The sequence below is a fragment of the Geotrypetes seraphini genome, chromosome 5, assembly GCF_902459505.1.
Source record: "Geotrypetes seraphini chromosome 5, aGeoSer1.1, whole genome shotgun sequence".
Lineage (NCBI taxonomy): Eukaryota > Metazoa > Chordata > Amphibia > Gymnophiona > Dermophiidae > Geotrypetes > Geotrypetes seraphini.
This window is the reverse complement of record NC_047088.1, coordinates 187,723,312-187,748,417: the sequence shown is the minus strand read 5'-3', so window position 1 is coordinate 187,748,417 and position 25,106 is coordinate 187,723,312. Positions and strand designations below refer to the sequence as shown.

At 42.5% G+C, this 25,106-nt stretch overlaps 1 protein-coding gene across 2 annotated transcripts; it reads left to right on the top strand.

The window, feature by feature from the left end:
* The first annotated feature begins 709 nt into the window (after positions 1 to 709).
* NUP35 (nucleoporin 35) lies at positions 710 to 24,265 on the top strand. Of its 2 annotated transcripts, none has more exons than XM_033946580.1 (9): positions 710 to 857; positions 4,006 to 4,167; positions 5,176 to 5,303; positions 10,036 to 10,096; positions 13,476 to 13,614; positions 16,168 to 16,237; positions 16,394 to 16,522; positions 20,347 to 20,511; positions 23,322 to 24,265. In XM_033946580.1, the coding sequence occupies exons 1-9, from the start codon at positions 848 to 850 to the stop codon at positions 23,397 to 23,399; spliced, it is 942 nt and encodes a 313-aa protein (XP_033802471.1). In that variant the 5' UTR covers positions 710 to 847; the 3' UTR covers positions 23,400 to 24,265. The 2 variants fall into 2 exon arrangements, with proteins under 2 accessions (XP_033802471.1, XP_033802472.1); XM_033946581.1 differs by lacking the exon at positions 710 to 857 and adding an exon at positions 940 to 1,053.
* Positions 24,266 to 25,106: the final 841 nt, after the last annotated feature.

The following is a 25,106-nucleotide window of genomic DNA, read 5'->3' as shown; positions in this document are numbered from 1 at the left end:
AGAGCAGGGAGGCTTGTCTGGCGCGCATGCGCACTCCTACCACCACAGCCCGAGTGATCAGGGAAGCACGTGGTGAGAGTGCGCATGTGCGCTTAGCATTTTATTATTATAGATAAGTAGTACTCTGGTCTGAGAAAATATATTTCACAACCTACAAAAAAACTAAAAGCAAACACAAGAAGGCAAGTCAGCTAAAAGTGGTTTGAGGTCTCACCATTCTAACAAAATGAGAAAAAGAAATTTAAAAACCAAACTAGGAATAAAATGGGCTGTGAACTATATTCATACTTGTACACTTCATTGAGTTCTATTGGACCAGTCTCCAGAAAGGGGTTGTGTCCCCTTTAATCAGCAGATGGAGGAAGAGAACTTGAACCTTCCCAGCATCAGCAGAATAGTCTGGTGAAATCTCTGTACCTGTAGGAACATTTTTAATCAATGTCCATAATCCCCCACGTCAATCAACGAAAAGGTAGAACGAGAACACCTCCCTAGTCCAGCAACTCCAACAACCAGCGTGGTCCTCTATCTGGCCTCCTCCCTCATCAGGTCTGTCATCAGGTCCCCACGTCGACGTGGCGTGGTCCAACCTTCTTCGTATCTCTCATTTCTCTCTCTCTGCGCTTCACAACCCGCCACCCTGCGTGCTCCACCTACCTTGCTTCATACCCGTCATCCAATCACGTTAAGGTCAAAAATACAAAAAGGAAAATGTCGCGAGTGTTCCAGCCATCTTGACGCTACGTCCTGTTGCCGTGGGGGGGCGGGACCTGGCATTGTAAACCACGTTGACGAGAAGGGTCGTGGCGGCTAATTCAGCTTTTTACTGTTAACCTTGCACGATTGAATGATGACAGGTATGAGGGGATGTGGTTTGGAGATACGTTGTCTTATGCCACGACATTGCAATGCTTTGTTGGGGTTTTTTAGGGGGGGAGGAGGGTGACTTAGGCATGCTCCTCCCAACTATAAAAACACCAACTGGAGAAGTCCGACAGACTTCGCCTTGGAGGCTCGGCATTCCAAGCAATGAACTATACAGTAAAAACAAATGTAACCGGAAAATTAATATTTTTAATTATCGTGTTGTTTTGGGTTTTTTTTTTTAAAATCTGGCCAGGGCTTGAGAGTAGGAAGGGGGTGAAGGGCCGTCACTGCTGGGTATTGGGTTTGGAAGCATGGTAAAAACCAGCCCAGGGTTATAGCAGGCCTATCCCGGAAGTAAGGCTGAGAATATGAGAAGGATTAGAGAGAGCAGTTGGTGCTGGGGGAGTGAAGCCGCGATTTCGGTAGAAGTAGTGATCCAATTTCTGCCGCAACTAAAAGGAGTAAAAAATACTAGAGCTGCTGGCTTGAGGCCTACTAGGGCTGACAGCTGTGCGCGTGTGCGATCCTGCGCAGGCGCAGAGAGAGGTTGAGACTGGGACGAAACCGGGGCATAAAGGGCTATGGGCTATATTCACTAAACAAACCGATCGTTTTGCGACCACTTAACTATCAAATTTCCCTCTTGGCCTGATTCACTTACTTTTCCTGCGATCCGAATGGAATCCTTGCATGCAAATGAGGTGAAACGCATGCAAATTCGACAGCGACCTGATTCAATACACCAAATTTCCGATCCGACTGGGCTGGCCGATCACCCGAAGAAGCTACTGCTTGGGACCAGTCAAAAACGGTCTTTCCGACTGGAAGCCCTGCTCTCTGCCCTGCAATCTATCCTGCCTACTGGCCCCAAATGCTGCCCTGCTATCTCTGCTGCTGGCCCTCATGCCGCCCTGCTCTGCCTCGATCTTCCCCTGCCGCATTACCGCTCTCCTGCCCTTCCCCGCCCAGCGAGCCCGTGGTTTTAACCCGTGGGTTTAAAGTGGGTTAAAACCACGGGCTCCATTTATCTTTTAGTGAGGGCGGCAACTGGCAAGAGCGGGACCAGCTTTTAGGAGCCACATGGGTTGGGGTCAGTGGAGGTGGCTTAGTTTCCCCGAAGTCAAAAGTTTAAAAAGTTAAAAAAAAAATTGTTGCTCCTATGGTCTGCGCATGTGCGAGCCGTGCACGCAGATGGGGGTATTCCTCCGATCGCCCTCATCTGCATGTTTAAGTTTACTGAATTAGTCAGACTTGCCGGGATCGGGACCCAATCGGGCAGGTTAGTGAATCCAGCTCTATATTCACTAAGCAAACCGATCATGTACCGATCGGTTTGGGACTACTTAACTATCAAATTTCCATCCGACCTGATTCACTCACCTTCCCTGTGATCCGCTTGGAATTCGTGCATGCAAATGAGGTGAAATGCATTCAAATTGGACAGCGACCCAATTCACTACCTAAAATTTCGGATCCGACTGGGCTGGCCGCTCAACCCAAGAAGCGAATACTGGAGACCAGTCAAAAACGTCTTTTCGACCCTTCAGCTCCATAGAAGCCCTGCTCTGCCCCATGTCTTCTGCTTGCTTGCCCCGATCTTCTAGCCCTGCTTTCTGCCCTGAGCTCCTACTCTCTGCTTGCCTTCCCTGCAGTGCAAGCCCGCAGGTTTAAAGCGGCGGCAGAGAGCAAGAGAGATCTGCCCGACACCGCCATAGGCCGCGATCTCTCTTGCCTGCCCTGTTCTGCTGCCACTCCCCCCCCCCCCTCTCCCGGGAGAAAAAGCAGGAGGGATACAAACTCCCTCCTGCCATCATGTTAAAACAGAATTTTTTAAAAAAAATATAGAAAAGCAGTGCGGAACTCCCTCCCTCCCCCAGCACAGTCCCTGGCACGGCCCACCCCCGACACCAAAGTTGGGAGCAGGAGGGGAGCTCGGTCCTTCCTGCTCCTAGGCCTTCCACCCCCTGCCCGGTCCTGATCGGGCCCGGCCGGGTCTGGCTCACCCTGGTACCTGTAAAATTGTTGAAAGAAGGAGGGGTGCCTGGTCCCTCCTGCTCCTTGGGCAAGGCTCCCCCAACATCTTCGGGAGCAGGAAGGGTGCTCGGACCCTCTTCCTGCTCCAGCGTATCGGCAACATCTTCAAAAGCAGGAGCAAACTCCTCCTGCTCCTACTCTCCTGCCCTGCTGCCGCCCAATAGTGGCCTTAGGCCCCATCCTGGCGCATCATCTGATGCATGGGGAGAGGCCTAAGGCACTGATTGGCTGAGGCTCCTCCCTTTGGAGGGGCTGGGGTACCTCAGCCAATCAGGGACTTCCTTAGGGAGGAGTCTAGGGAAGTCCTTGATAGGGAGGAGCCTGAGCCGCCTTGGCCAATCAGGGCCTTAAACCTCGTCCCGTGCATCAGATGATGCGCCAGGGCGGGGCCTAAGGCTACTATTGGGCGGTAGCAGGGCAGGAGAGTAGGAGCAGGAGGAGTTTGCTCCTGAAGATATTGCCGGTGCGTAGGTGCAGGAGGAGGGTCCAGACACCCTTCCTGCTCCCGAAGATGGATTTTCTTTTGTGGCAAAGGAGCAGGAGGGTCCGGGCACCCCTCCTGCTCCCAAAGATGATGGCATCCTTGGCAGAAGGAGCAGGAGGAACCGGGCACCCCTCCTGCTCCCAACTATTGAGACTACGGCGGGAATCAAGGCAGCCATTTTCTATGAGTGATCTGCAAGGGGCAGGAGCGTAGGAAGATTGCTCTTGCCCCAAAAGCCTGCTAGACCACCAGGTTAGGTCTGGGATGCCGGGAGGGAGGTGGGGAAGGTCCAGAATTAGCTTTTTTTATTTTAAATAAAAAAATCGAATAACTGAAACCGTGGATTCAGAAGGAGAAGTGTAAATCCACACAAACACAATTAAAATTCAGGGTGGTATTAGAATAAAATAGCTTTTCGGGAAGACTAGCACCACTTCTCATCACTAAACTACTGGTGCTGCAGCATACATATTTCAACACGGATTTCAAGTGTCTTTTCTTGTGCTGGTCAAAGATGCTAATACCTAGCTTTTGTTCTTTGATATATATATTTTTTTTGTAATGAGATGACCAGTTGGAAATTAAGTATTATTTTTATTTATCATTTTCTCTTGATACAGGAGCAGAACCAATGACCCTAGGATCTCCGACTTCCCCAAAACCTGGAGCCAGTGCTCAGTTTTTACCAGGATTTTTATTAGGTGACTTACCAACTCCTTTGACGCCCCAGCCTCGCTCTTTAAGTGGTACATCTATGGAAGTGAGGCCTCCTTTAATTGCAGGTACTACCTTATTTAGCTTTCAAAGCCTTTTGTCCTTTACCCACATTCATGTGTGAAGATAACACTGTAAATCTACATTTTTCAGTCATGCTGGTGGCCAGTTTTATGGGCTTTATAAATATTAACCTTTTTTTTCACAGAAGTCTGCAATGAATTTAAAATGCTCTGCCAATATAATGTACAGTAAAACCTTGGTTTGCGAGCATAATTCGTTCCAGAAGCATGTTTGTAATCCAAAGCACTCGTATATCAAAGCAAATTTCCCCATAGGAAATAATGGAACTTGGACAATTTGTTCCACAACCCAAAAACTTTAATACAAAATACTATATGTACTTGTATGGCAAGACCTCACTCCTTTAGACCAGTCGCTATACTCTGTAGCACCAGAGAGAGAAGAACCATCAGCTCAGTTGTGATAATGTGATATGTGTATAATGTATGTACTAGTATTGCAAGACTTTGCTTGTTTAAAACAGTCACTACACTCTTGCAGCGCCAGAGAGAGAAGAACCATCGGCTCAGTTGGATGTGTTTATACTGTATGTACTTGTATTGCAAGACATTTCTTGTATATCAAGTTAAAATTTAATAAAATGTTTTGCTTGTCTTGCAAAACACTTGCAAACCAAGTTACTTACAATCCAAGGTTTTACTGTATAGTGTTTAAGAATCATTGAACGTGATGTCTATTCCTGTGAGGCAGACTGCTTTCCAAACAGGAGATTAGTATAAACTGGTTTGTATATACAGTATCTGTTGTTTCCCACCTTCCCCCAGCCCATGTTATTCACGGTTTCATCATATTCATGATGGTTTTTAATAGAAAACAGCGAATAACATATGAAAAAGTTATTTGCGGTTTTTCTGTATTTGTGAGTCTGCTAATCCCCAGTCGTCATAGCGAATACAGAGGAAGAAGTATACAGCTTTCTTCTAGCAGTTACTGGTTACGTAGGCACATTGAATATTTTTTAGCCACTATTAAAATAAAGTTCTTTGTTGCAGGTGGGTCTCCCCCACAGCTAGTGGTTCCTAGCCATAAAGATAAGGGTGGTGCTCCACCAATTAGAAGCATCTTTGATGATATATCAAGTCCAGGACTGGGATCTACATCACTAAGTTCAAGAAAACAGGTAAAAATTATTCTAATAAGTTACACTGTAGTTGAGCCAATTTGATCTAATACTTTTATCTTCTTTAGATTATGGGACCTTGATATCATTATAGTGAGCAATGTCTCAGATTTCTGGCTTTGAAGTATGTTATGTTGGACCAAGGGTTATATTCACTAACCTTCTGATCCGTGTCCGATCCATGGGTGATTGGAGCAGGCTGACCGATTCACCAACCATCTTCATGCAAATGGGGCGATCGGAGTCTGGGTAGCAATCCCGACGCATGCGCAGACCATCTACTTTGCCTTTAGATGGTCTGCGCATGCGTTTGAAGTCCGTGCTGGGTGTTTTTTTTTTGGGGGGGGGTTTCACTCGCAAGCCATGGTTTAAACCCGCGGGTTTAAAATGAGTTAAAATCTTGGGCTTGTGCTGCAGGGAATGGAGGCAGAGCAGGAGAGTATAAGGGCGGCAAAAGGCAGGAGAATCGGGGCTGAGAGCAGGATTTTTGCACAAGCAACTGATCCTTGGCAGTCGCTTGTTTTTGGATCGGCCAGCCCAGTCGGTGTGCCTTCTTTTTGTTAGTGAATTGCAGCCATTTCCCCTCATTTGCATGCAAGGATTGGAATTGGGTCGGAGGAAAATCAGGTTGTAAACCGATCGGTTTGCTTAGTGAATCTAGCCTAAAGTCTTTTGTTGTTCAATTTTCAGGAATTGTTTTGCCAGCTAGTGGTAATGTTGGTAAGCTGACTTCTCCCTCCAAGGGGAGTTCCTCTCGATTTATAATAGTCATTCCTTTCTCTCTCCTTAATAAAGAAATCCAGCTGTTTGAGTAGGTGGTGTCCCTTCTATAGAATCTAGGTGTTTGGCTGCCTTCCTAGCATCCAACCACAAGAGAACAAACTGATACAATATATTCCAAATTACTTAGACCTCATACACCCTGGACATTACTTGAATTTCTTTTATGACCTTACTGGGGTGGTGTGTTCATCATTGGTCTGATATATATTCATTTATAGCTGTGTGACAAATGGTCATGTGTGTCTCAAAGTAGGTAGCACTTAGCTTTAGCCCAACGGTTACTCAACCGTTTCACTGCTTCGTTTTTTCAGGGGCTGTGCCACTTAATTCATGCCACACAACAGCCATCCAAATTGTTTTATGTTACGTGTTGGTTTTTTTTTTAAACCAAGATTCATGTTATATTCCATATTTTATCCACCCCTCCTTGAACAGAGAACCATGACACATCAGGAAGTACTGTATAAACTAGAAGTGTTCTTGTTGTCCTTACCCATTGTAAAATAGGGGTATAGAGGTTTCATGCCATACAAACATCTAAGTGTCAGTTTTTGGATGTCTCCAACACTAAATAATGCTTCTAAAATCTTTATTTAAAATTCCTATATCGCTTATACTAATCAGTCAGTTCAAAGCAGTTTACAATAGTACATTCACAGCAACAATCCATAATCTCATAAACATCCATCACATTTCACACTTCAAAATAAGATCTTAAACTCAAACCACCTGTTTTCTTTCAGTAAGTCTCCATATCATAATGTATATCTCAAATAAAAATATTTGTTAAAAACCAGAGCCTTCAGTTATTTTTCAATTGATGTAAAATTTAGATTCCAGTCTTAAATCTTTTGGTAAGGTATTCCACCAAATCAATGTCATCTCAGAAAACAGCCTTGACCTGATACATTCATAGAATCTAGGACGATTCATTGGCCTACACTCTTGAGTAGGTGGCGAAAGATTGTCACAGCGGGTTTTTCATGCTTCAGACCTCAGACTAAATAGACCTTTGGCCTCTCGCCCAGATGTGTCCATATTTTTGAAGGGAGCATTACATCTGCATCCTCCAGTACGTCAACCTTCTCCAGAGTGGAGTCTTAATCTAGTTTTGCAGTCTCTCACCAGAGCTCCAAATGAGCCTTTGGAAAAGGCATCTGTGATGGACTTGACAGTTTTAAAACAGCATTTTTAGTGACAAGTCACATAAGCATGAAGGGTATTTGAACTGCAGACTTTATCCTGCAGAAAACAGAGACTGGGGTATCGCTGCATACAGTACCCTCTTTCTTGCCGAGAGTAGGCTTGAGTTTTCATGTCAACCAGCGAGTACAGTTGCCTGCCTTCACATTTTCAGGGTCCAAGAAGAGTGACAAAGTTCTGAAGTTACTGGATGTTCACAGGGTGTTGCTTTATTATCCAAAAGTGACTAACAAGTTTTGCTGTTGGATCATCTCTTTGTGCTGGAGGGTACTAGCTGCCCTGGCCAGCTGACTTCAAAAGCGACTATTTCTAGCTTGATTCATGTGGCCATTTCTTCAGCTTATATTGGAAGTGGAAAGCAACCTTTGGTATTCTTAAAGGCACTTTCCACTAGGAGTGTAGCATCCTCCTGGGCGGAGTCTAGAACAGTTTCCCCTGAAGAAATTTGTAGAGTGGCCACATGGTCCTCCTTCCATACTTTTGCAAAGTTTTATAGGGTGGATGTAGTGGCCAAATTGGATACAGTGTTTGAATATTCAGTACTTTCAGCAGGCTCATCTGTCCCGCCCTAGATTCTGGGGACTGCTTTGATACATTCCACAACTTCAAGACTGATGTTTCTATTGCTCTAGAAGGGAAGATTAGGCACTCGTCTTGATAATAGATAGGAGCATCAGTCTTGAAGCTCACCTCCCATCAGACATTAATTATTTTGTTTCTTACCCCTGTCCTCTGTCTAGCAAGGTCAAGGATAGGGGGAACCAATTCATTTGAAGGGACCAGAAGGGTATCGCTTTAAGAACTTGAAACTCCTCCCCTTCTGCAGTGGAGAACAGCTCCTTTCTCAGTTTTCCTTCTACAGGCAAACTCAGAAGATGTGTGGCGCAGTGGTTGAAGCTACAGCCTCAGCACCCTGGGGTTGTGGGTTCAAACCCCGCGCTGCTCCTTGTGACCCTGGGCAAGTCACTTAATCCTCCAGAACCCAGGTACATTAGATAGATTGTGAGCCCGCCGGGACAGATAGGGAAAATGCTTGAGTATCTGATTGTAAAACCGCTTAGATAACTTTGATAGGAGGTATATAAAATCCTAATAAACTTGAAACTTTTGTACTGACCATTCAATTGAGATGTGGCAGGCCAGCTTCCATTGCCAGAGGGATCCGCATGATGCTTTCTTCTTCCTACATTTCCTGCGGGGAACAGCCTCCTATTTCTCTTGCCGCTCATTCCACAAGAAGCGTAGTGACCTGGACAGAGTTCCAGGCTGTTTCGCCTAATGAAATCTGTGGAGCAGCTACTTGGGCTACTCTTCATCCCTTTACAAAGTTCTACAGTAGTGTCTCTCAAACTGTTTGCCATGGCACAGTGGTGTGCCCCAAAGAGATTCTGGGTGTGCCATGAGAGATTCCAGAATTTCTTTATTTAAAAAAAAAAAAACTCCCTTTATAAGTGTACACTAGATTACTGTATTTTCTGTACTATAAGATGCACCCTAGATTTAGAGGAGGAAAACAAGAAAAAACATTCTGAACCAAATTGTAAATTAATATATACCCATTGCCTTTAAAATCCGTCCCAGCCCCCCCATCAATCATCACTTTTACATACCCCCTGGCAGGAAGTGGGAATAAACAGCTCAGGATACACTGAAGTTCATGCTTAACAGAACCCAGATGAGAGGTAAGAACCTAATCTGTCAGTCTTAGTATACCAGTCACATGGATGGGCATACCAGCTGGCTGGCAATTCACAAACAGCTGGGCATACAAGCTGGCTGACAATTCACAGCCAAGTTCCCTGTGATCCTCTTGTGACAGACCTGTTTCCAGGAAGGTCCAGGGAGTTCCTAGATGTCTCTGAGAAAGGATTTTGTAAGAATGGTGGCCATTTTTTTATGCAGGCAGTATTTTCTTTTGCTGCAGCAGGAGCCTGTACAACCCCCATTAGGATTTGAGAGATCAGGAATGATTTGTGTAGCCTTATTCCTGGGTCTATCCTGGGGGAGGGATTTTGATGGGGCCGTTGAAGTTGGCTCTTGTTCTGATTAAACAGGCTGTAGTACAGAGGCTGGGTACCCTTTGCGTAGAGAATGTTTCCCATAAAGGCCAATAAATTCATTTTGATGCCAAAACAATCTGAGATCTGAATTCTATCTTGTTTCGGTTCTTGGCTGAAAATACAAGTATGCGTTATACTGAAACAGTGCAGTGTCCCTGAAATTTCTGTATTTGTGCAGCCCTTTCTCCTGTCTCCCCCCCCTTCCCTGCCTATCTTACCAGCATTAGTAGTCCAGTAGTGCACTTGCTTCTGCCCCTGCTAGCTCTGACTTCAAGTGGCAGTCTTGTAAAACATGTGCCAGAGGTTGAGGTAGCCATTTTGAGATTGGAGCCAGCATGGGAAGTAACAATTGCCTATCCATGCCAGTTTAATTCTTAATCCCTTATCTACCTGTTCAGTGCCGATGTGTTAATAATCATTCCCAAGATAAATGTACTTCCTAATTCCTTATTTTTCATATGTCTTGTAGTGTTGAAATGATTAGTAGTAAAAAAAAAAAAAAAAGACAGTCATTCTTGTGCATGTCATTCCTACCAAGCTGCACACAGTTAAAATATTTGGCATAAGTAAATTTTATTTTGGAAAAATACTTCCTTATAGCATTAAATTGTGAAAGATATTAACATTTTCTGTAAAGAGACAGTTTTTAATGGCAATTTTATATATCTTTTTGTAAAAAATTGCAGCTTGGGTTTTCTGTGATGCAGACACCATTATGTGGGACTATGTCAACAACACCTGGAGCAGGTACAACCATAATATTGGTGTAAAATTTTATATGTAAGACTTTTGAACTAAATTGCAGAATGAGCTTAAATAACTGTAACTGAGTGTTGGACAAGATAGGGAGTTATGAGAAACAGCTGATCTGCAAGATCCTAATTAATTTTTGATTTGTGTGTGGAAATTTAACAAATTCTCCATTATTAGGCATTTTTTTCAGATTTAAATAGGACCTTGCTTGTAAAATGACTCCTTCAAGGCATTAGAGCGAAGTTCTGTTACGTCCCTTCCGGATTCCATACTCTAGGTGTTCAATTCCTTCCTGCAATCTGGGAGTTACAGAAATCCAAAAACACTTTTCTGAGCATGTGCTCCTCCTACCTTGGAGAGTGAGTTAGAACCCCCTACAGTTTCAGTTTCTTTAAGCAGATGTCTTTTGTTCTTCATCTTTTTCATATTTTTTTCACTTAGTTTGTTTTTTATTTTTTTGGGTGGCTTCAGTGCCATGAGATCCTGTGCGGTGTCCTCTGCTGTAGGAAAGGACACAGTCCTGTGAACCTGGACTGCTGCTTTACAGAGAAACTTCGGTGGATCTGTAGACTGCCTGCTAGTGCCACCCTTCTCAGAATCTGGATCCATTCGTCTGGGATTTCGCTTGCCCTCCGAGGGTCGCGGGGTTCTGCGGGGCTGGATGTACTCAGCCACGAGGCTCGTCTTCTCCCTCCCTGCCCTGCCGCAACACACAGCCGACCGGAAGTTTTCCCGTACTCAGCCACGAGGCTCGTCTTCTCCCTCCCTGCCCTGCCGCAACACACAGCCGACCGGAAGTCTTCCCGTACTCAGCCACGAGGCTCGTCTTCTCCCTACCTGTCCTGCCGCAGCACACAGCCGACCGGAAGTCTTCCCGATGTCAGCGCTGACGTCGGAGGGAGGGCTTAAGCAAAGCCCTCCCTCCCTCCGACGCCAGCGCTGACATTGGGAAGACTTCCGGTCGGCTGTGTGTTGCAGCAGGACAGGTAGGGAAAAGGCAGTGGCGTACCAAAGGGGGGAGGGCGGTCCGCCCCGGGTGCAGCACAGCCGGCCAGGTCCCCTTACCTTTTTGGCGCTTCCCCTGACCGACTGACAACAGGCCCAGTCCGACAAACCTCCCTGCCTTGTAGCCGCAAATCTAAATTACCTTCTTACAGCAGCTGTAAGAAGGTAATTTAGATTTGCGGCTACAAGGCAGGGAGGTTTGTCGGACCGGACCTGTTCTGTTGTCAGTCGGGCAGGGAAGCGCCACGAAGGTAAGGGGGCAGGGAGAGAGAAAGGGAGGAAAGGTGGAGTGGAAAGGAAAAGACGCTTAAGGGAAATGGGTAAGGGGAGAAGGACGCTGAAAGCACTGGGGAAGACAAAGGGGGGGAGAAGGATGCTGAAAGCACATGGGGAAGACAGAGGGGGGAGAAGGATGCTGAAAGCACATGGGGAAGACGGGGGGAGAAAGACGCTGAAAGGACATGGAGAAGACAGAGGGGGGAGAAGGACGCTAAAAGGACATGGGGAAGACAAAGGGGTGGAGAAGGACGCTGACAGGACATGGGGAAGATGGGGGGGAGAAGGATTCTGAAAGGAAATGGGGAAGAGAGAGTGGGGAGAAGATGCTGGCAGGGAAGAAGACAGAGATGCCAGACTATGGGGGGAGCGGAGGGAAGAAGATGGGTGCCAGACCAATTTGGAAGGGGGGGGGGAGAAAGGGAGAGGCACAGTAACAGAGCAAATGGAAGACGCAGAGAGAAGAGAGACAGTGGATGGAAGGAAAAAAATTATATTTCCTTTTTTTTTTTTTTTTTTTGCTTCAGGATAAAATAGTATATTAGTTGTGTTGATAAAATTTATAAACATTAGAGGCTCTGGTAGAAAGCTGTTTACAAAGTATGTATTCTTCCCAATTAATATTTCCAAATTAATAAAGTCTTTGTGCTTATTTGTAAACGGATTTCTATCAGATCCTTTAATTCAGTAGCATAATTAAATGAAAAAACTATTTCTGAAGTTTATAGGGACAGGCGGGGACAGAGGGGATTCCTCTCGTGGACAGGTGGGGACGGAGGGGATTCCTCGCAGGGACAGGTGGGGACGGAGGGGATTCCTCGCGGGGACGGAGGGGATTCCTCGTGGGGACTGTTGGGGATGGAGGGATTCCTCACGGGGACGGGTGGGATTTCTGTCCCTGCGCAACTCTCTAGTCCGAAGACTTTCAAGTTTGATTATTTGGAGCAGTTTCTGAGGCAGAAAATCCTTTTCTTTCATTCAGCTGCAATGTAACAGCTGGCAGGGAGGCACTTCACAGACCTCCATTATTTCCTATGGGAGCTTCGGGGATGGTCTATAAAACTAATTTTTCAGAGTTTCTGAGGGTAGGGTTCAGGTCTACCACCTCCCTAAACCCCAAATCATTATTTATTTTTTTGCAGTTTTTGCACAAATTTCCACCATGCACCACTTTTCTACCTGCTTGCACCCTCCCACCCCTCTGATGTAGTAACTCTCCCCTTACCTAATCTAATGCTTCTGTGCCTGACTTGCCGCATCTCCAGGTCTGAAAGAAGCGGTGTCATCATCAGCGTGTCTGTGCTGACACTGACTCTGTCTGACCCAGAAACAGGAAGTTATATCAGAACTTGATGTAGCTTCCTGTTTCTGGGTCAGGCAGAGCCAGTGGCAGTGCACACAGACTTTCCAGAGCCAGAGAAGCAGCGAGTCCAGTGCAGGAGCAGCAGATAGGTAATTTTGTTAATTGATTCATTTTTAAAATCAGCATTAAAAGATTCAGCATGTTAATAGCATTGACACACTAAATCCGCAGCACTAATTACTACCTATTTTGGTTAGACTGGTGCAGGGCTTAATTTGTAGGGGAATGGCTTTGAATGCAATTCCACCACTTATTTTCAGTCTTCACTGGAGCAAAGGTATTCTGCTCTTTCTCCTCTCTTCTAAGCAGCCTGCTGGGAAGAGGAAGGAAAGTACTGAGCCTGGAGCAGAGCAGATACTCCTAATCCAGTCCTTCTGGTGCTCCTGGCCCATCTAAGTCTCTTGTGAATCCAGAGTTCCACTTCTTATTAAGCTTTGGATCTGAGTAACTGTCCAATGTATATTCAATTTAAAGGGTGGGTTTTATTTATTTATTTTGGGGGGTGGGGGTTCTGGTTGTGCTGAGGTGTTAATTCAGTGTTTTAGAGATGTTAATATGTGGTAAGATAAATTTTATTTCTTTGAGCACACACCTTCATGCGCTGCCACTTTTTTATTTAAATGTAATTCTTTACTTTTTGTTGGCAATTGATTTTTAGATTCATTTAGTTTTACATTTGCATAGATATTTTTTTTATTTTACACTAAGACAAATATATTTGATACACAGCTACAAGTGTGTTCAGCCCAGCAACTATTGGACAATCCAGGAAAACTCTTTCGCCTACACAACTTAGTCCTTTCTATACTCAAAGTGATTCTCTAACATTAGAAGATCAACTAGATGATACATGGGTAACGGTTTTTGGGTAAGTAACTGTTATTTAAATAAGTACTGTGCTTATTTGATTAGTGTTAACATTTACACATTTATTTTTCTATACCATTCTCCCAGGGGAGCTCAGAATGGTTTACATGAATTTATTCAGGTACTCAAGTATGTTTCCTTGTCAGTCCCCATGGGCTCATGATTTATCTAATGTTTCTGAGACAATGAGGGGATTGAGTGATTTGCCCAGGGTCACAAGATGCAATGTGGGCTTGAACCCACAACCTCAGGGTGCTGAGGCTGTAGCTTTAACCACTGCGCCACATTCTTCCCCCCTCCCCCTTAAACATAACTGGTAATTTGCTTTTCCAGATGTAAGCTCAAGATGAATTGGGTATTTAGTACAATGTAAGGCGTTGTCCAAAATGTGGCCTCAGGGCAGGATGCAGTCCCTTCAGTCCATTTTTGTGGCCCTTGTATACAGTGACACCCCTCTCCTCCCTCTGCCACCACTGCGGGTAGAGAAAAGGCCTCATAAAGCTTTGGTGGATTGTGTGTGCCTGCATGGTCACATTGAAATGCATGCATGCAAATTCTTGTCGACTCGCCTCTCCCTGTGTTTATGCATGCAGGTTAATTTGCCACATGACCCAGTGGAGCTTCACAGGGCCTTTTCTCTACCCACAATAGCAGCAAAACCTCCAGACGGTTCAACTCTGCTGCAGCCTAGCCCCAAAAATCTAAGCAAAGTGGAATTACTGGTTTACTGGTTGCATTTTAATATTGGCTGGATAGATTTGAAAAGTAGAGGAAAAAGTCTGTGGTACTGCCACTAAAGCGGAATGAGAAGCAGTAATGGAATGCAGTGGCTGTGTTGTGTGCACACTCATTGTTTGTACTTAACTGCAGGATGGTGCACTGTCAGATGGCAGTATGCTTGTAGAATTAAAATTACATTTGTAAGCAAAAATCTTTTGGTGATCCCTTGGATCCCTTTGTGGCCCTTTACATGGAAAAAGTTAGAACACTGATGTAAGGTTTCTTGGACAGGAAACAATATAAGGCGGGTATTCTTTACCTTTTTTGTTCCTTGGATTCCTTCTCAGAGGCAGAGAAGGGGAAAAGATTTCATGGAGAGCAAGCACAGTGGCATCCATGGGATTAAAGGCTTGTATGGATATTTAGGTACAAAAGAACTTTTGAAATCAAACTGTTGACCATTTGTCAATTATAAGCTTTTGGCACAAAAGGTATTTCGCACAACCAAATGCTTTGTCTTTTTTAGGTTATAAGTTAGATAGTGGGACTTTCTGACATTTGCAATCATTTTTGGAGTCTGGAGGCCAAATTACTGTATAGCCCTACATTTATTGAATGAAAATTTCAGTTGGTGAAAATAGTTGTAAATTTCCCATCCCAAGTTCATGCCCCTCCATGGAAATCTATCTCATCCATGGAACCCAAGTTAAGAACAACTGATCTAAGATTTAGAATTAATAAAACACCATATATAATTGAATATAGGATGAGATTTTGGGGCCAAAAAAATGGCCCAAAAATGAGTCTTGATGCAGGTCTCTGGTAGGCCGGGACAGGAGGGATCCCTCCCGGCCGATACTAACAATTTTTTACCCCCCTCCCCCCGCGTACCTTTTCTTGCATCTCTGGTGGTCCAGCAGTGTATGGTCAGGAGTGAACTTTCCGCACTCCTGCCCTGCGCCCCTCCTTCTGATCTCCTGTGTGGCGCATTGGCACGCAGGAGTGAGCTTCTCGAGCTTCTGCCCGGCTCTGTGCTGCTCCCTGAATGGTTGCTGCCAGTTCTTGCAGGACTCTCATCAACACAAAAGACTTGAAACGCCTCCATGACCCTGTCGCACCAGCGCTGAAAACCGCCCACTTGCTACCCATCAACAAGCGATGTGCCTTCAAGGCCCTTGTACTGGCACATAAAATTTTCCACCACAAGATGCCTGCCTACGTCTCTGCCAAAGAGACAGTACACCCCCAACCATTCCCTCTTCTTTGAAGTGGAGGATCGACTTGGCATCCCCCCAGCAAGATATCTCCAAATGGAAACTGCACGCGAGCACTCCTACAGCCACTTTATCCCTCTTCTATGGAACCTACTGCTGGCACAAACCCGAAGACCAGACTCGCTGATAGCTTTCTGAAAGGCAGTGAAGACTCTACTTTTCGGTTAATGATGACTTCAACAAATGGACACTTCCCTTTTAAAATGACTCCACCAATTTGACTAGCCCTTTTTGCTTCCTTCTTTGTACTTTCCAAATGTATCTGTCACGTCTGTGGACTTATTTTGTGACTATCTTCTTGTAATCCATTCTGAGCTTTCTGGGAAGACGGGATAAAAATCAAAATAAATAAATAAGATACAAAACAATTGTGTGGTGTTTAGATGAAATAAAGGAAAGAGGCATTACCATGAGGACTGCTCAAAGATCAAGAAAAATCTACAATATGAAATATACATACATTTGCATTTAATTGAAATACAGTATATCCATTGTTTTTGGGGTTGTTTTTTTTTAATGAACGTTGATTTTAAGTTACAAATATTTACTTTTCTTTCTAGGTTTCCCCAAGCAGCTGCTTCTTATATTTTACTACAGTTTGCACAGTTTGGAAACATATTGAAACATGTGGTAAGATTGTAAAGATAAACTAAATATTTTTCTATTCTGTTCTGTATTTAAGGATTGGTGGGCTATAAGAAAATAAATGAAACAAAATTAATGTAGGAACTTAAATGCAATTTACTTGGTTGCAATTAATTTTTTTTTCTGTTGGAACCCATATAGATGTCCAACACTGGAAACTGGATGCACATTCAGTATCAATCTAAGTTACAAGCCAGGAAAGCGCTAAGTAAAGATGGAAGAGTTTTTGGGGAATCAATCATGATTGGGGTCAAACCTTGTATTGATAAGGTAAGCTAACACTGTATTGTGTAATTAATAATGCTCTCGGGTCTAATTAACCATTTTTTCCCTTTTACTGCAGTATAGTTTTAGAGAAGACTATTAAGACAAATTTTGTATAAAATATCTAGATCAGTGGGCTCCAATATGTGGTCCCAGGGCTGCATGCAGCCCGCAAGCAACTGGCTGAAGTTTATATCAGATGCTGCAAATGCATTCATTTCAATCTTGCCCACTTGATATAGTTACTGCAAACAAATTCTTATGGCCCCTTTTACAAAACCAGAGTAGTGATGCTGCTGCGATAAATGCACCGAAGCCCATTCAATTCCTATAGGCTTCAATACATTTACTGCAGCAGTATCGCTACCACGTCTTTATAAAAGAGACCCTTAGTGTGTTTATTCAGGTGTCTCATTTATGAAATTTGCTACTGTTAACAATTCAAAATAGTGAGTTTTTAAAATATATCCTTGGAAGTGTTGTAGAATCAATATTATCAATTTTTAATGTTTAATACAGTGTCTGAACAAGCAGGTAAAGGTATTTGCAAAATTACTCATAGTATGTGCAAGCTTGAAATCTTTTGGTGGCCGTGAAAGTTTTCTCATGTTCACACTATGGCCCTTTACATGGAAAAGGTTGAAGACCACTGATCTAGATAGTAAAAGTCTGTTTGTTTGTTTTTAAATAAATCTCTGTTCCTCTGTGCTTTGGGCCATCCCAGATCCATGGATTTATGTTGCTGTATCAGCAAATGGAAGAAAAACGGGGTTACTCATGTCTCTTCTACAGGTTCCTATGTAGTCCTTAAACATCCAGTGTTTCTCTGTCTCCAATAGATGATAATGTAACAAACTGGATGGGCTGACTAGTTTTAGATGCAAATCAGGTTTAGGCCAGTTGATACCAGACAGGGTACTCTTAAGAGTCCAAACTTCCCCTCACAAGAGATTATTCTCCACTGGGAGATAAGGGTGTGTGGTTTGGTTGGTTGGTTGGCATCTGTCATTTTCTCTTACCTTTTTGATGGTGGGGGGCAAAAGGCTGGAAAAAATAGCCTAGTGCAAATTAGCCTAGTGCAAAATCTGGTTTAGGAGGTGAATTGCTATGGTAATCAGCCTGAGTGAGTGGGTTGCAAAGAGGATTTATAGTATCGAGCGAGATCGCAGAGCATTTTTAGGCAGGCTAGAAGCATCAAGTGCTGAGTGGCCTACAAACGCTATTGTTACATTTCCTACATGGTTAATCCATGCTGTCTGTATTTGCTCTGCTTCCTCACAACTACATTGGAAGAACCTGGGATGCTCTTTGAGAGCCATGATGGGTCAAAGGATGAGGGTCCTTGGGGTTTCTCCATCTTAGCAGGTGCAACTTTGGGGTAGGCAACTTCTTTTTTTTTTTTAAATATCTTTATTCGTTTTTACATTATGCAAACAAGTGTACAATAATTCAAGTCATACTATACATTCTTCACTTGAAACTCTACATTCATTTTATACCATAAACTATCTCCCCTCCCTCCCTTTCCATATATTACCCCTCATAATGTCATAAAACCCACCCATCCCTCCTCCCCCCTACATATATTTAATGGGGATAAATATAATTATTTATTTATTATAATACTCAATTAATTGGGGTAGGCAACTTCTTGAGAACTGGCCCCATTTTTACCTCAAACTTTCTAATTAGCCTGGTGAGCAAACTTTACTTGAGTAGACAAGCCCAGAGTTCAACAGAAGGGAAATCTTTGCTCCAGAGTTTCATTTTACTCATTCATCAGCTGTTGTGTTTGAAGAAGAATGGTGGTGCTGTATCTTCCTCCTTGCAGGGATCTTCAGGATCTTTTTTGGACCATTAATCTGCAAGAAGCTCAGATGGGATCTGAATAAGGGCCTATAGAAACTAAGGTCTCAGGCATTGGCCTGGTCACGGAGCCTCTGGAGGAGGGGGAACTCCTGACTGGTACATTTTTAAGACGTATAGAACAAGTCCTAGATGTTAGTGATTCAGAGGGTCTTTGAAGATCACTCTGCACGGTATGGTCCAGTGGAGAACCCTTTGCTGGAGAGCTTTAAAAAGTTTTGCAAGGCTTCTCAATCTACCAACCAATTCCCTTGATTGCGTCCTTTGGCCTGGGGGTATTAGGGAGGGATCAGACCATGTTCTTTTCCCTTGCTGAAGACTAGAAGGGTGATTACCATATGCACCCTACTTACTGGATGTATCTTGGTGTGACTGTGCTAGTTGGAACCCTCAGGAAGGAGGACCTCACCCTTTCCTCTGTGGTCTTGGAGACCATGGAGTCAGAGCTCTGGCATTACAAGTTAACTGCCTTGTAGGCTAAGTAAAAGCTCTCGGTGGCTTTTGTTTCCCAGGGTGCTTGTCTCTCTGGTTAAACCACTCAGCATCTTCCTTCCCTTTCCCTTTTTCCCCTCCCTGGCCTGTACCTTAAGAAATTTTTATTTTTTTTAATTGGGGTTTGAGGGGAGAGGTGGTTTTGAAGTTGAGCTTGGGGCTTGGACCTCTGGTGTTTTTTTCTTCCTGGTTAAATCCCTCCCTGGTTATGTCCAGAGAACCCAGGGGCTCAGTAGGCTTGAAGGCTACCTGGAAGGGAGCTCCCTTTAGCAGCCTGGAGAGAGGGGAGGATCAAGGACACTCTAGCTTCAGGCAATAGCAATGCAAAGGCATAGCTCTAGGCATCGCTGTTTGTAAAGCTGGTTCCTTGAATGGAAGCTTTGACAGCAGTGGCTGAAGCAGGGCTCTCTGGCCCATTTATTTTGCAGCTGAGGCCTTCAGGAAAAGGGGTGCCTCAGTCTTCATCCATTTCATTTGGGTCTATCAACTCTGACAGTTTCTGTTCCCATGCATTTATGTATTTATTCAATTTTCGATACCGTTCTCCCAGGGGAGCTCAGAACGGTTTACATGAATTTATTCAGGTACTCAAGCACTTTTTCCTGTCTTTCCCGGCAGGCTCACAATCTATCTAATGTACCTGGGACAATGGGGGGATTAAGTGACTTTCCCAGGGTCACAAGGAACAGCGTGGGTTTGAACCCACAACCTCAGGGTGCTGAGGCTGTAGCTTTAACCACTGCACCACAGTCTCCTCTGCAGCTATGTTGGCTGTTTTTTTTTGGAAGTTTGGCACAGTGGCGCATAGTGCTAGTGTTTCACTGAAGCTACTTGGTCCATTTGGCAGCTGTTTTTGGGCAGGGTGGGGAGTGCTCAGAACTAATTGTGTGACTTGTTTTGCAGGGGCCTATAATGTTGGTGGTGAAATCTGTTTAACCTTGTTGAATGGCCCACCTGCTAATATTTAGTGGCATGTTATCAAGCAGTGCCACTGAATTTTGGATCAGATCCAGAGCATTCTGGAGAGGAGCCAGCAGTTAGGCATGCACAGACCATATTTGGTGTTGGTGCCCACATAGCTAAGTGGACCACACAAAAAGCGATCATATTTTAGTCTGCTTAAGTGTGTGGGTTCCAGCTCTGAATATCGTCAGACACCTACTTAACTTTTAGATCACTACCTGACTCCATATTCAGTGCCAGTGCCTGGACATGGCCTGGCATTGAATATCCAGGGTTAAATCTGGCCACTACTGTCAGTGGCTTAAAAACTACTGACCGCTATGCGCTGATTAACAAGCGGTGAGTTATTTTAAAATACTTGGCTTGCCTTCCTGACTCTTACACATCTGATTCAGGGTAAATTCAGCTGCAGTTACCATCACAAGAATTAGTCTTGAATTGTAGTTAAGTGAATCCATAGCATGGAGTTTTGGTTGAAATTTTTTCATGACCTTTTTGTATCTCTTCAGAGTGTAATGGAAAGCTGTGAGAGAACATCTGCAACATCTACATCTTCAGTCTTTACTCCTCCAGTTAAACCCATAAGCACCCCAACACAGCCTTGTAGCACACCCAGGAGTACAACTATGAGACCTCTTGCTGCAGCATATAGAGCATCAACTAGTGACTATCAAGTATGTGAAAATGGCAAAATGTATAGAAGATTTACATTATTATGACAGTGTAACAAATATTTGTGTAGTAATAGCTGCATATACAGTAGCATGTAATCTTTGCTTATATATTTAAGGGGTTCTTTACTAAATGAAGTAGTAAGTGGCCTTAACATCCTTAAAACAGTTTTCTGCTGCACTCTAAGGACATTTTTACTGCAGAAGCAAAATGGCAAATTTTACCCCTTTTTTTTTTTTTTTTTTTTTTGTATTAAGGCCATGCACTAATGTCGCTATTAATGCAAAAAAGGGAAAAATCGGCTATTTTACTGATGTGGTAAAAATTGATTCATAGAAAAAAAAATGGGTGTACTTAGCAACACAATATAACTATCTTGACACACAAGACTTCATACACCCAAGGCACTACTTTTTAATTTCTTTCGTTCCCTTACTGGGGTGGTGCATTCATCATTGGTTTTGTTCACAATATTATATATGATATAAGATGTCTTATAAACCATTTGTGTGCTTCTCTTCAAGCTTAACGGACTACACACCTTGAAGAGAAGCAGGAACTGCTCGTGACTTTTCCAATAAAAATATGGAATTGCTTTGAAAGCTGTTGTGTGAAGTAATCTTAAGAAAAGATGAGACTGAAGTAGCACGGCCCCTGATGAAGCCGCACAAGTGAAACAGTTGGGTAACTGGTATAACCGAGGGGCCAAAGTTAAAGTGCTCTTCTTGCATATTTTGGATTGGAGCTAAGTGCTCTTTTTGTTTTTTACTATACACAAATGGTTTATAAGACAGCTTATTTTGTATGATGGCCTTCTAGCCACACAAGCAGCAAAACTAGACTACCAACTCTCCAATTTACTGATAAAGGCACCAGACTACAAATTGTTCAAAAAAGAAATAAAAACCATGCTATTCAAGAAATCCTTGAAGACAAACTAACACCACAAGACTCGTCCCAGATCTCTGAAGCAACCCACTCTACTCTTCAATTCCTCTGGAAATAGCCAGATAACTCCTTTTGTAATCCGCCTTGAACCACAAGGTAATGGCGGAATAGAAATCATTAATGTAATGTAATGTAATGTAATATTGTAAACAAGACCAATGATGATTGCACCATCCCAGTAAGAGCACGAAATAAATTCAAAAGTAGTGTCTTGTGTGTATGAGGAGGTCTTTTGTGTGAAAACAGTTAAATTGTATAGTTTGCTATTTTGAGTGGACTTCAAATTTCCTTTGTGCGATCAGTACTTAGCAGTATCCATTTTGTAGGTGGCAAATGCTCATGCAGTAATCAATACACACAGGTGTGGAAGCACTAACTGATTAGCACTGGAATGCCCATTCTCTGTCCTCTCATACATGCAAAATTTAGAACTGTTTTTTAGCATGTGGGTAGTGTGCACTGATTGAAAAGTTAACTCACGTAGCCTGAGTGTCCCATTATAAGCCTTTTTAAGCTGCAGTAAGCACATGCTTTACTACAGTATAGTATAAACTAAAGACCCCTCAAGAGAAGTGAAAGCGCTGATTTTCTGGCCCTTTCCAATTTTGGCTTGTTTGACTTTAACATTTCAATGGTTTATACCTGCATGTGTGCTCGACCCATATTTTTTGGGGGATCTATGATATAGACAGGAATCGAACTTTAGAACAATTTGTTGTTGGGCAAAATGTTTTGAACTAGAACAGGGGTAGGCAATTCCAGTCCTCGAGAGACAGGTCAGGTTTTCAGGAGATGGATTTCATTGCTCTTCCTCCTTGAAATGCAAATCTATCTCAAGCATATTTATTGTGGATATCCTGAAAACCTGACCTGGCTCTCGAGGACCGGAATTGCTTACCCCTGGACTAGAGGAAAGGAGTTGAGATCTGATATACTGCTTTTTTGTGGTTACATATTACATACAGGTACTTATTTTGTATCTGGGGCAATGGAGGGTCAAGTGACTTGCCCAGAGTCACAAGGGGCTGCAGTGAGAATTGAACCCAGTTCCCACTGCACTAATCATTAGGCTAATTCTCCACTTCGCTCCACTAGAGGGTCCCCCCCCCCACCACCTCCACCTTTTTGTATTTTATTTTTCAAGTTTTGATTTTATTTCACAATGTCATTGTTTTATATTATCTGCTGCTTTTCCTTTTAAGGTGTCAGGTGCTGAATTTTTAACTTTCCAGTTTCAGACTCCTCGATAATCAGGGCTGGAAAATAGAGACATGGAATAACCATTTTTCAGATGAGATTCCCTAAAAACAGTTACCACCTCCCTTTTATGCACTGATTTTAATCATTTTCCCTCCTGATGTTTTATTTAATTGATATCACTGATTCATAACACAAAGATGATGGGTTCCTTCAAGGTTGATTTCACAACACTCCTGCTTTGTGTCTTAGTCTTGGTTCCTTGAAAAGTGATATCTTAACACAAAAAAATAAATGCCATTTAATCTTTTTTGTTGTTGTTGTTGTTGTGAATTCCAATTTAAGGTTGTATTAAAAAAAAAAAAAACCCCAAAAAAAAAACAGTAGGGAATGGTGTCTCCATGTTAGTGATTGTATAAACAAGCACTCGATTCTCTTTGCTGTTTATATGTATGTGCTTTAGCCTTGTGTGTAGGGATTTTTGCATAATGGATACTGTTGCAGTGACACAGATGTCAGGGATTCCATAAGGGTACTAAAAATTTACCATTAGAATCCTGATTGGGAATAGCTATGTGTGTAATTGGCTTTTTAAATTAGGATGTACAAGAAGATAAGTAGATCTTGAATTATGATCAATTCTTCTTTTTTTTTTTTTTTTTTTTAGGTTGTTTCTGACAGACAGACTCCAAAGAAAGATGACAGTTTGGTATCAAAAGCTATGGAATTTATGTTTGGCTGGTAGTGTGAATACACTGTCAAAGTGAAACTTTATGCACTTGAAACACAGAATGTACTGCCAGTATCTATTGGAATCATTCTCATTTGTACCTGGATGTTGCAACATGTCTCTTTTCCTTTTAAAGAATGCTGCCAAATATTAGCAAGGTGAAACACAAAAATAGATAAATGCACATGGCTTCTTTGAGGGAATGTATGTTTACACTAATCATAGGTCTAATATTGTCTGAACTTTGTGCCATCATGTTTTACAGGTTAAAAACTAAAATCAGCTTTGCATTAAAGCAGCTTTTCCAAGTGTCCAAAACATTGTGACATTTTGTATTCTTTCGCTCTCAGTAGTGTCTAACATGTCTGTCATAATTTTCTAACTTTGTCCTTGTCTGAACAGTTTATTGTTATTGCCTAACATCTATGGCATTTGTAGTTCGTTTTTATTTTTGTAGTCAGGGACACCTTTCTGTCTTGCATTATTAGATATAATATGACTGAAGTTCAGGAAAACTAGGGAAAGTGCAATGGTAACCATATTTTAAAGTGGCTCTTCCAAAAATTGTGTAAGTATTTTCTGTTAATTCTGAAAGCTGAAAATTGCTGAATTGTTCAGCTAGCAGAATAGAATATCAAGGGGTATGTGCTGTTACTGTAAACAGTATGTAAATGATTTTTTTTAATCTTGTGTTGAATAACTCTTGGCTAGCTGTATAAAATGCATTTAAAATTTGCTTTTTTTATGTGTTTGGGATGGAAGTATATCTGAGTCTGCTTTAATGAAAAGGTTGTGATCTTTCCTACTGTTTTAAACTGAGCAAATGAACTTTTAATTTTAAAAAATGTTGATTTATTAAATTTCTGTATTTTTAAAATGTACATGCAGTAAATTGGACTTTTTAAGAAGCTCCTATTTTTCATAATAAAACTTTGTTTTTTCTTTTTACAAATTGGGGTATTTAAGCGTAACATTAGGTCAAATGACGAAGTATGTGTTATATGGAAGTAGAGTAAAGGTATATATTTGTAAGAAATCGCGAAAAAGTCCACCAAAGTAGTTCCACAAAGGAAAAAGGGAAAAAATGGAATTCGTATCTTGATATACAGTTTATTTGAAAATGGTGCAGAAGTATACACAATAAAATGTATAATGACATGTAATACACAGGAAAATTGTGGCATAGACCTGACACGTGCTGTGTTTAGGTTGTAACAGCACAGAGCGAGCAAACCAAAACTGCAGGCTTGTACACGATGCAGGCAAATTTTATTATGACAAATAAATCTTAATTAAAAACCTTTTACCAGACAGGGGTCCTAATAGGTACAAATACAATATTAAAACAAATCATATATAAAAAAAAAAATGTGTGGACAAGAAAAGGAGAATTGTAACAGCAACCTTCTTCCAGGATCCGGTCTTGCTTTGAGTCACAAAAAATGCTTAAACAACGCAAAAAGCTTTGTGCTCAACAAGCATAGTCTGTAAAATGACTTAGGGTATATATTTGTAAGCATGTACTTCATTTTTAATCTTCTGGCCAGAAGCATCAACCTTTGTTTTTGTTAAATATTTTAACTTTCCAGCCATTTTCACTGAAAGGCGTTGACTTTTAAATAGCAAAACTCGTGTCAGCTCTTATGTCGATGAGTGGGGGAAACAATAAAAAGGTTTAATATTTGTAAGAACAACTGAAGAGAAGGGACTTGTTAATCTCTT